Source organism: Diadema antillarum, unplaced genomic scaffold (assembly GCF_040938485.1).
Source record: "Diadema antillarum isolate AM-2024a unplaced genomic scaffold, OU_Dant_1.0 seq00000836_RagTag, whole genome shotgun sequence".
In the NCBI taxonomy this organism is placed as follows: Eukaryota; Metazoa; Echinodermata; class Echinoidea; order Diadematoida; family Diadematidae; genus Diadema; species Diadema antillarum.
The window spans coordinates 823,436-835,395 of record NW_027271712.1 but is presented as its reverse complement, the minus strand read 5'-3'; the positions used below and the strand labels follow the sequence as shown (position 1 = coordinate 835,395).

The window sequence follows — 11,960 nt, the reverse complement described above, 5'->3', positions numbered from 1 at the left end:
GTATCTGCGCGTCACTGCTGGAAGAGAAGACTACTACAGTGTATGATGTCACATGCGTACAACTATATAAGGAAAATAAAAAGAGAATTTCACAAAACTTTACTTTTTGAATAAAATGCACATTTCTTCGACTTGCTACTGACGTATGTTAAGGGTAATATTATTCCCCCTGCCTTCTGAAAGAGAGAAGTCGGGTGTTCTTTTGTTATGTGAGAAAAATGGAAATATGTTGAATTTTCTTTATTCTTTTTTTATGTCGTTGTACTCATGTGACATCACAAACTATAGTCTTTTCATCCAGCCGTGACTGAGCAGAAACTTAAAAAATTCATAACTTTTGAACGGATTGTCCGATTTTGCTCAAACTCTCACTGATGTGTTCTACTAATATTGCTGCATTCACTCAACCCACGTGTCTATGAAGGTGAACTTGTCCTTTAAATATGTTTGTACTCTTTTTCTCTCTATTTCTATTTCTTTTAGTCAGTAAGGTTAAAAGAATAGTATACACCTGAAAATTAACCAAGGAATGATAGTCTTTGGGTTCTAATAAAGACCTACACACTTAAACTATTTTATAAAATGCTTTTATGTGTTTTTAACTGAAATCTTGTTGATGATGCTTAGACTGATGTCTTTTTTTTTTTAAACTGCCATCTGATCATTTCAGTTTTAGTTGTGAAGAAATGCTTAAAATGTGAGAAATATATGAAAAATGTCCTGAAGATGCCTTTATCATTAAAAATTGACAGTCAGCAATGTACTTGCCCTAATACCACCCACACGCATACACATGTGCACATTTCAGTTCAGTGTACATGTATACATACAAGGTGTATATGTATATCAAATATGCAAAATATCATGTATCAGAAAAATTACTCTGTAGCTATTTGGTATGAGATATATATCCGTAATATATTTATATATAATATATGTATACATTGTGTATATATGTATATTACATATATATATATATATATATACTTATATATAATATATGTATATATGGTGTATATATGTATATTACATATATATATAATCCTAAATCCCAACTCAGGTGGACTTGCTTTAAAAAGGCACATTACGTGGACTTTACTTTTAAGTTGTCTTTTGTATTAAATTCAGCCCCAATTTAAATTGTTCTATGTTGAAAAACATTGGTCTAAACTTCAGATGGACATGTCCCACTATTGTAATAGACCTCGTAATATAAGTTTCTGAGGCATGTAAGGTCCATCTAAGGTAGGCTTTGTATATATATAACTAATTAACATGTATCTATATATTGTATAGATATATGTTAATTAGTTGATAAAAGTGGTATATTTCTTATGACTTGATGGAAGCAGGAGTTCCAGTCATATCACCGACATCGACCTCATAGCTGGATATTCCAGGATTGATATTCCTTTTTGTTTCACACTGGGAGAGTACTTCTACTGGCCTCCTTACTGCGCTACAAGCCAAGTAGCTCACATAATGCTACCTGACAACACTCATGTCAAACGTTTAAGAAAATTAATTCAAAGCTTATAAGTACTGTACATACCTTGGAATTATTCGGAAAGTATACTGAATCGTGTTTTTCAAATGTTAGTCCATTGAAAACTGCATAATAATAATTACAGAATACAATATACTTTAAGAATATGAAATTAATTATAAACACTTCTATGCATACTATTTTATACGTTGCAGATGTCCCCCCCCCCCTCTATTGCATGAAAGGTGTTTTCAAATGATAATGCATTGTATTCACAAAGAGTTGACAGCTCTACTAGGGTTGCATGTGTTCCCATGAACGTACAAATAACTTAATACATGTATAGCGCCCTCCCATGTTATCCATACATGGGATGAGAACATGGAGCCGTCTAAAGGCTCGAGCGGCAAAACAAATTTTTCATTGGCCAAGACGCCATTTATGCACCTTTGCTGTGATATGTCTGAATTGATCCATCGGCCTTTTTATTGTGTGCGTACACGTATATAATACAAAGTAGTACCTATTCATGAAGATTGGTCCCACCAAAAGTAAAAATGAACGATTTCAATATTGATGATTCAAATATTGTTGCAGCAACGGGATATTCGGACCACAGTTGACACAGTTGTTTCCTTAACTTTTTGCAAAAGACTGAATGACTACATCAAAACGTGAAGTGCCTTGTTTTCTTCATTATCTCACACCGTAGAAGTTATAATAGGCCTACATTGCATTCATGATGTTACTCAGCTGTAGAATGTGCAACGCAGGGGTCGCGGGCCGATGCGGGGTCAAGAATCTCCAGGCGGAACCCTCAGGCGGAACCCTCAGGAGTCATTGTGTTTGTTTATTTATTTTGTGCCACTTTATAAAGTAATGTGTTCGATTTTTGTTCGTTTTTTTTTTCTTTAAGTGCAGCCCATAGCCCCACTCCCCCTCCGATCCGCGGCCCCTGCAACAAATGCAAATCAGTCAGACGCAAGACTGGGTTAAAGAGTCATGAAGAACATAGTATGTAGGCCTGCTTCCATTCACTACTCCTTTAATTCTGAGTCGAACAGAGTTTGATGTCACAGTATTCCCAGATCTTTTTCTTGAGCGTGGTAAAACACCACGGCCGCTCCCGTCTCCCTCCAGGGTTTCGGCATTTGTTGTGATCTCCTATGCCGCGTCTCTCGTTTCGCTCATCATCGTCCGTGACGTAGCCGTGTTCGTGTGGGTACTGCGATGTCCACCGCTGACAGGTCACGCCACTCTCCGTGTAGTCGACATCTCCGCGGTATTCACGACCGTCTCCCGCCTCGCTCTGGAAACATGGATCTGTGACGGAAGGGAGTTACACAAAATAATCATACACTAATACTCGGGCGGTTCTGTAATGGAAATTAGATCTTTAAATCTGAACGGAAGACTTATCTTTTCCAGCAACATTGTGAATGATGTGTGACACAATTTGGGAGCCGGGCGCCTGTGAATGTTTCTACTAGATAAATGGCGCTCTATAAAAGCTGTTTCATCATCATCATCATCATCATTATCATAATCATCATCGTCATCATCATCATCATCAAGTTAGGGGGTCATATGATTTTGGTTCGCACAAAAGCGGATAAATAATGACGAGCCAAAATCGTTAGAATATCATAATATTCCTGAACTATCTTATGTGGTCTTCCATATAATAGCCTTGCTAAAATTCCAGCTTTCGCCCAACATCCACACCTACTACAACGATTACTGGTATATAATTATCATGATTATTATTATGCGTGTATTGTGACGTAACGAGAACCAAAAAATAACAGCGACATGCTGTTTATGGGAAACAACACGCACACGTAAGCGCGGAAAATGACCTCCGTCAACAAATTCAAATGTTTTATGGCAATTTTAATATATTTTCAATAGTCATGCACACGTCACCTCTTTTCCTCTTCCTAGCGTCCTTCTGATTGCAGTGGTACATGTTTCTGGTCTGCGCGACATCCAAATCGCTCAAGCCCTCCTCGTGGAGACCCAGCCGCGACAAGGGCAGCACATGGCGATACTTCTTTTTCATTCTGATGGTCGGCTTGCCGTTCGTGCTGAACGACGTCGAGGAGTAGTGCATGATCGAATCGAAGTCGTAAGGATAACCCTGTGACGTCACGTTCACGGCGTCGATCTTGCCGAAGTTCTCCTCCGTTCCCGGGGCGATGTTACGATGTACGATCTGAACGTACATGTCTCGATCTCGTCTACCCTGTCGAGTGATCACCAGGTTTAAAATGATAGCGAGTAACCTCCGGTGAATGATAATTTTCAATGAATAACAGAATGTACACGAGTCCTTAATAATTAGAGTAAGTGACCTGCAACGTCGCTGACGCTGGATTTCGTCACTTAGCAACAGTTTGGGCTATCAATTTGGTAATTTTGTCGCCCTCATATTGTACCAAAGAGATCATGGACCACATAGTTAGCGGAAGCTTTCGGCTGATAAGCGATGACGAAACATTCCACAACAAACTGCAGAGAACGAGTGGTATAACCACCGAGACCTTTCGTGTAATTTTTACTTTGACCATCGCGTTCTAAATCCGCCAATTTATGAACTTATTATGAGAAGACAATACGCATCTAGTCTCGAGTTCACGTCAATAGGTTCATCAGCAATCTTGAAAACTAACGTAGAACGTTACGTAAGTTCTTTGATGCATTGTTGCTCTTTTCACAATTAAGATGTTATTCTCGTAGTCACGCGTGTCAGTGTAAATGAATAAACCATAGACAATAAGTGAAGCTAAGTGAATTCCGTGATAAACTAGAAAGCTCGTCAAATTTTGATATCATGCACGAGTTTTTTTTTTCTTACCTGTTCATGCCAGAAGCCGATGGCATGGCCGAGCTCGTGTACGATTGTTCCAAACACACTACACCCAGGACCCATGGAAATCAGCTGCTCACCGCCATGTTTCCCTACAAATGACCAACATCTGGGTGGGGGGGGGGGGGGGGGGGGGGCGGGTCAAAGAAGCACGAAAAACATAAGCATCATTTTACGATCACATCATTATCTGATTACAAAGCATTTTTTTTTACTTGTCTTCTTGTGTTAAGTGTCATCATTACTGAATTGCGCGTATAAATATATAACATACGTTTATGATATTACGCCTAGATTCTTACATTTTTAAGAAACCGTTTATCGGACACTGTTAACTTTTCGAAAGAAAATCATCCGATTATAAAAGTCGTCTTCGTTCATCTTCAATACGAAGGGACAAGGGAGCAGCAATAATTCGGCCCCTAGTCTATTCAGTCTCCGCTGGGGGCATTTATTATTATTATTATTATTATTATTATTATTATTATTATCATTATTTATTCGGCATTTGCGAAACAATACAAGTGATAACAGAGAAACAAAATAAACAAACAAAACACAAGAAAACAAAGTGTCAAGCTTTCCCTGTTGAGCTTCCCTAAGGAGCCGGGCATCAACGAACAAAGTGCAGTTACCATGATGGATACCATGACCAGTGTATAACATCCGCACAACCAAAGGATGCGTTTCTCCGATGGAGTCATTTCCGAGTTTTGTACATGAACAAACCGCCTGATTGAACGGGCCTTAATCACCAGACAGAGTACGCATAATTTTTGCGTGCGAGAAACGGACAACTTGAAGAATAGCATGCGAAGGGAGGCGAAAAGATGAAATATTCTTCTCTCCGTCGGACGTTATCCGGCAAGTTTAGGTGTGCATGTTGCAATCTTATTACAATAGCGTATTGGAAATAGTTTGCCATGACTCGGATTGACGCTTCAGCCCTTCAGATCAAACCAGGTTATCTCATTTCTTCTAACAGCTTCCTAATTAAACTCACAACACTTACCCGGGGAAATAGCCGAATCGCAGATAATCCCGATCGGATCTTTTCTTCGGAACAAACCGGATACACGTTCGGTTTTGCCAGTGCCTCATGGCCGACTTGAGTAGTCTGATGACGTCATTACCTGCAAACACAGATAAGACATGAAACTAATATAAGTAAGACCATGGGGTACATCCTCATCCATGTATACATTACGTAAAAAGCTATATAAAGTAATCATGATAATCCTATGTGAACATACGTATGACATTTTGTGACTGCACGTTATGCTATTATGTCACCTGCAGTTATCTTTCTTAGTTGTTTCCTTTTCTTCTTCCTCTTAATCATGTCTTCCTCTTTCCTCGTCTTGTTCTTCTTAATTCGCTATTTCTTATTCTTTTTGAACACGACCTTCGTTCGTACTCTTAATAGACGGTGAAGATACGTGTTGGGAAAATGTTTACGAAAATAATGATATAGAATCCGTTTGGAGTTATGTTTTGCAAAAAATCACCGCATTGTGTGATAAACATGCACCTCTGTTTCAGTTTAGGAAAAGGTCGGGAAGAGCACCCTGGATAAAATGAGGAGTACATTGCATTAGTACGTCAACGAGATTATATAAAGAAGAAGTTTGATGAAACACACCTTGATTCTTATTGGACTGAATATCAGAAAGTAAGAAATAAAGTTAATCATTTGAATAAATAAAGGTCAACGAACTTTAAGGGCCCAAAGTTAAGTTTTTATGGCACGTTTCTTTTTTGCCATAAATTTTTACCCTTGTATATCTCTTTTTTTTATAGCTGTTACATTTGTATATCCCATTCGCGTACAATTTCTTGTATGCGAATGGGCGAGACGCATTATGGCACTTGCCTTGTTTACTCGTGGGGTTAAAAGTACTCGGATAGACTCGTCTCACCAGACCCCTTTCACTAATAAGTCCTTTATTTTTTCGGATGTTATATGTGAATTTATATAGAGTGAATTGCTCAAACTTGATAGTGGTAAATCATGTGGTCTTGACAACCTACACCCGTATCTTTTAAGATTGCTTCGCCCTTTATTTCCAAACTGCTTACTTATTTGTTTAATTTGTCACTAGTCTTCATTCATCAATTATACCTTCTGATTGGAAAAAGGCTAAAGTCACACCTGTATTTAAGAGTGGAAATAAGGACAATGTTAGCAATTATCGACCCATTTCTGTTATATGTCACATCATAAACAATTTTGAAAAAGCTGTATAAGAGCAAGTGTATGATTATTTCATTTCAAATAAGTTAAGTGATCGTCAATCTGGATTTCGACCAATGCATTCAACAACAACTGTATTACTGGATTTAACGAATATATTCTAAGGAATATTGACGAAGGTTACGTAACAGGATGTTTGTTTTTAGATTTCAAACGAGTTTTTGACTCAGTCTCACATATCATTCTATACTCAATAAGTTATTAAGATGTGGTTTTCATGACGTTGAACTGAACTGGTTTAGAAATTATTTCCTTGATCGCCAACGCGTATTTTTCCAGGGAATATTGTCAGAATCTCGGAATATTAAAGTAGGAATCCCACAAGGGTCAATATTGGGACCTCTGCTTTTTTCTATATTCATTAATGACATGTGCAAATTATCATTTTTACATAGTACAAAATTGTGTTTATATGCGGATGATGCTGCAGTTTTTTGTAAAGACAGAAATATTAATGTTGTTTCTAAACTGTTGCAAAAGGAAGTTTAAGAAGATACGTAAATGGGTGGAATTTAATGATCTAGAATTGAATGTTGAGAAATGTAAGTGTATGTTGATTGGTACAAAACTGAGAGTCAATGATGCTGTTTTAGTTATCAAATACGATAAGGAAATAATTGATCAAGTTCATGAATCTAAATATTTGGGTGTTGTATGGGATGAGTGTTTTACATGGAATAAACAAATAGAGAAGGTATATGTGAAGGTTTCTAAAATTATTGGGTGTATCCGACAGTTAAGAAAGAACATTCCACGAAATATTTTAATTAAGTTATATAATGCATTAATCTTGCCGCATATTGATTATGGTCTTGTAATCTGGAGCAGAAGTACAAAGTGCAATATCAAGAAAATACAAAAATTGCAAAATAGATATGCTTGTTTGGTTTTATATGCTGATTTTTCAATATCCAGTACTACTCGTTTAAGACAATTAAACTGGCAAACGATTATACAAAGGAGGCAATACCAAACGTATCTTATTATGTATAAATTGATCAATGATATGGTGCCAGTGTATTCAAAAGAAATAGTTGTTTTTCCTAATGTCAATTTGCGTACTCGATTTATGCACTCTCTTGCCCACAAAAATCAATATACCCCGCAGGGAATATTATAAAAGATCTCTGCATTATCAAGGGTCAAACCTTTGGAACGACTTACCTCGTTTTATGCCAGTTTTGTCATCTTTTCCCATATTTAAAAAACAGAGTAGAATTTTATCTCTCAAGTTTTAACCCTATTGTAATTTTTCACTAGGAAAAACAGAGTGCAATACATATTATGTTTATTTCTATGACACCGGGAACTGACATATCATTTGTTCTGTTGTTGTTGTTGTTGTTGCTGTTATAGTTGTTTTTTAACTCGCGTTTTATATTCTCTCGGTTTCTTTTTTTTTTTCTTATTCATGCTGTATTCTTATCATAGTATACTTTTTGTTACATATATATTTTTTCCTTTGCTATCTGGTTGATACGTTTACGTTTTTTTTTAGTTGTAACGTTGTGCATTCGAATATAATGTTTTTGTATCTTTTTATTGTGCAGGGCCCCTTGGTAGAGCAGTTTTTTAAACTCAAAGGGCTACCCTGTTGAAATAAAACGGAAATAAAATAAGATAAAATCATCATCATCATCATCATTGATTCATTAATTCCACGTACTAAATTCCTCGTCGATTGTGTACGGGATGACCCCATTCGACCAGCGTAAATTGTTGCCTTTGACGATTGCCCTGCGTCTACGCGGACGGCGATCGCGGATACGCAACGACGAGGCCTTCATATTGGCGAGTCCCTGACGTCGTCTATCTTCCCAGTCGAGAACGATATCGCCTTCGAAGAAAGGCGTGACGAAAGTGTCTTGCACTGTGTGTACGAAAGAAATAAAACACGGAGACGCTGTGGATAACCTCCTTCTAAACCCTTTAATAGTCACAAGGTATGTACAGCAACTTTCATTCAAAGTTGTCATGATTTCTAATTATGAAAATGCCAAGAGCATTTTAAAAAATGGAAAACTATTGTTAATTCACAAAGTACAAGTAAGGTGTAGTACCTAATAAGTACATTTTGTAGCTTCTTTCGGTGAGCTCAAATCACACACACACACACACACGCACACACACACATACACACACACACACACACATACATGGTTTTTCTCTATTGATTGGCAAAGGAATAATTCTCTATGTTCGTATAAACTCGTCTTGTTGACGAGCAAACGCCACATTCTTCTTCAAAGAATGAAGAGCTGTTTAATCACAATTTACCCCGTCTGCATGGTATTATAGATGTATGTATAGGCCTACAGGAATGATCTGAATAAAGTTACATAAATATCATACTTACTTCGTCCATTTGGTCCAGGTACACTGATACGACATAGATGAGCTAGCGGTGGCGGACATAATCCTGGGAAATAATGAGATAAAATAAATGTAGTTAGATTAAGTAAAGCAGTCAAAACAATCAATAGTCATGCACTGTTAATTCGTGTATGATTCCATGTGAAAATGCAGACATAAATTCAAAGAGATTTTGAGATATCTTATGTATAATCACTTTGCATTCACACCTCTATTTGTCAACACAATGTAATATGGTGTTCAAGTGTATAGCAGGAGGGGGCCTAGTCTAAAACAAAGATATAAATGGAGAAACGTGGCGAGTGTGGTCAGTGGGCATTGGGCATTGTCCACTTTCCAAATGAACCACTGCGTCATGGAGTGTTTCCAAGAATTCAAAGGAGGGATAAGTGGCTGAAGTACAATGTATACAATATTCATACGTGACAATATGAATGAAAGAACACCGATGGTCTTACTTGACCTCGCTGCAGCCGGGAACAGATTCTAAATCTGTCATGTCTACAGGGCCAGATCAAGGAATTCCGTAAAGGGGAGGCGCCTTTGCAAAATTAAAGGGGGGCACACGCCCCCCCCCCCCCCCCCTTCATTTTTTTTTCTTTGGTTTTAACCAAAGAGGTTGGGCGCGCCCGGTGCGCCCCTCTGGATCCGCCACTGTGTCTAATATATAATAGGCATAACAAGGATTTGGTAGCTATGTTCTTAGTACAATCACTGATCTCCAAGAGCTGAGCCCTACCATTCTCCTTAGGCATGATAACCGAGTATACAGTCAGGTGCATATCTACCTGGGTCAAAAGGGAAAACATCTTGTATAAACAATGTCGCACCAGGTTGGATTAATTCAGTGAGGAATGAACCGCACTCGGCGCTCCCATAAGAGAAAGATACCCACTTCATTGGGAAGAAGAAGAGTAGATGGGAATGATAAACTGTCTTGACATTAAAACAATATGCTCTGTACGTGTGACTTGACACAAGTCTGAGAAAATCCCCCTGTAATGATTAAAAAACAAACTTTGCCTATATATGGTCGAGTTCGCTATGTCGTGCAAACTGTAGACAGACCTTTAATCTTTCCCACGCTAACCCGCTGTCGGCGCGGTCGTGACATTTGACAAGGGGTACAATCTTCCTATCAATAATTATTCTTTCTCTGCGTGGCGCCCTCAACCTTTCTGCACACATCCTATCATAGCATCATAGAGATCCCCCCCCCCCCCTCCCCCGGTGATTTCAGAAAGTTGCCCATGTATTGTAGGAAAGGTTGAAATAAGACGATTGCTTTGCAAACAATCATCTGTTTATATGAAGGTTAAATGAAGGAGGAAAAAAGTGGGAAGAAGTAGCTGTGAATGAAGGGAAAAATGATATAGAGATGATCAGGAGAAGGAAGAGAAAAAGACCGAGCAGAGGTATTAGATATATGACTGTCTGTGAATGAACCTCATAGGGACATTTCGTCAGTAACAATGACGTCATGACGTCAGCGTTACCTTGGATTCGGATGGATGCAACACACCTGGTCATGAGCTGTTGATAACATGTCGGAAACGAAGCTGATAACCCGATTTCTGTTACGATACTGCTAGTAACCTATACAGGATCTGTAGACAAGACTGTTGGAATAACTGCAGATTGGAACTGCATGGTTTTGTTTTTCAAATTCAGGACACAGAAAACCTTCGAGAAGTGAATTATATGAAGGATAACACCTATGTTGCGAATGTTGTCCTTGGTAGAGTGTAGATAAACCAAAGTCACGTCAGAAAGACGTAAGAGGCGGTGACATCACTTTAACACCCTGTATGCGTTCAAGCCATGCACATGGTTTCAATATTATCATTATCCAAACTATAATATCATCATAATCACCAATATACGTTAGTACACCAAGTAAAACCAGTACACTCTGTTCAGGATTATGATTATGAGCATAATACAGTTGACATTATGGTGATACACGTAGTAGTGACAAAAAGGAATAGTATATCAATAAATAATTGATACCGTAATCAATGCATGTTCTAGTAACCCGTTAAAGTGTCATTGTCGAAATGACCCTATCTTATACAATCATTCATAGCATGCATGTTCATCATCGTTACCTTACAAGTTTTCATGTTATGCATACGAGCTTGGAGGCAAGCAGGTGTTCTTCCAACCCCTTACCTTGATTGATCTCCCATGGTTCTCTAACCACCGTCTCTTCACCATCCTCCGCCCCCGAGACTCGCCCATCACCTCCATCACTTCCTCCCCTCCTCGGTACAACAGGAGCAGCCCTTGCCATCCGGCGTGAACCATCAGCTTCCGGGTGGAGCTCCACGCCCAGCGCTAAGTCACCTGCTACCAACGCCTCGTCGGCAGATCGGTACATCCCTGCTGGAAGAGGCTTGACAACGCCCACCAAGATTGGTAGGAGAAGCAGTCCGTGTTTCACGGGAAGGCATCGTAACCATCCTCTCTTTGAGGGAGCCATCTCTTTCACAGATTTCATGATAATCCACAACGATCCTTGAGAAAAAATAAAGTCCTCGTTTTCTTCAATTCCTTTTCAACGGTGCACGGTGATTTCAACGGTAAATTTTGAATAAAATGTGATGACAATCAGAACTTCGAGTTTACATTGGCAACCTGCTTACTCTCCGAAGCAGAATGGTAACACTGACTCTTCTGTGACTGATGGCATGTCATATTTATGCTAGTCTCTTAGCGGCGAACAGCACAGACATGTCATGCTCAAGGTTTGCCAACTATTCTCACCTGACAATTACGCTCTTCGCCTGAACATTGTATTCGTTGGGAAATGTTGTTTTTACCTCTCGAGAATAAGAATCCAGGATTTTCCCGACGATTAGATTATGGTTTCCATGATTTTACCTGACTCATTGAATGCGGACTTTAACTAACAGCAGCTGTATTTTGAATTTGGTGAGAAATTGACGCGTTGTCATCCAAGTCGAATGCGAAGCCCG

General features: G+C 38.7%; 1 protein-coding gene across 1 annotated transcript; it reads right to left on the bottom strand.

Moving 5' to 3' along the window:
- Positions 1-2,515: 2,515 nt before the first annotated feature.
- Positions 2,516-11,464, bottom strand: LOC139740120 (zinc metalloproteinase nas-6-like). Its single transcript, XM_071650702.1, has 7 exons — positions 11,155-11,464; positions 8,966-9,028; positions 8,276-8,479; positions 5,368-5,488; positions 4,344-4,464; positions 3,413-3,731; positions 2,516-2,809 (listed from the first exon to the last, which is right to left on the bottom strand). Exons 1-7 carry the CDS (start codon positions 11,462-11,464, stop codon positions 2,532-2,534), a joined length of 1,416 nt encoding a protein of 471 aa, XP_071506803.1. The 3' UTR covers positions 2,516-2,531.
- Positions 11,465-11,960: the final 496 nt, after the last annotated feature.

Excerpts from the sequence above, each read along its gene's own strand:
- LOC139740120 (XM_071650702.1), bottom strand. The coding sequence starts at position 11,464 with ATGGCTCCCTCAAAGAGAGGATGGTTACGATGCCTTCCCGTGAAACAC. Across the intron at positions 8,480-8,965 it reads ACCTGGACCAAATGGACGAA|TGCAAGACACTTTCGTCACG; the intron begins GTAAGTATGATA and ends TCGTACACACAG. Across the intron at positions 5,489-8,275 it reads CACAATCGACGAGGAATTTA|GTAATGACGTCATCAGACTA; the intron begins GTACGTGGAATT and ends CTGTGTTTGCAG.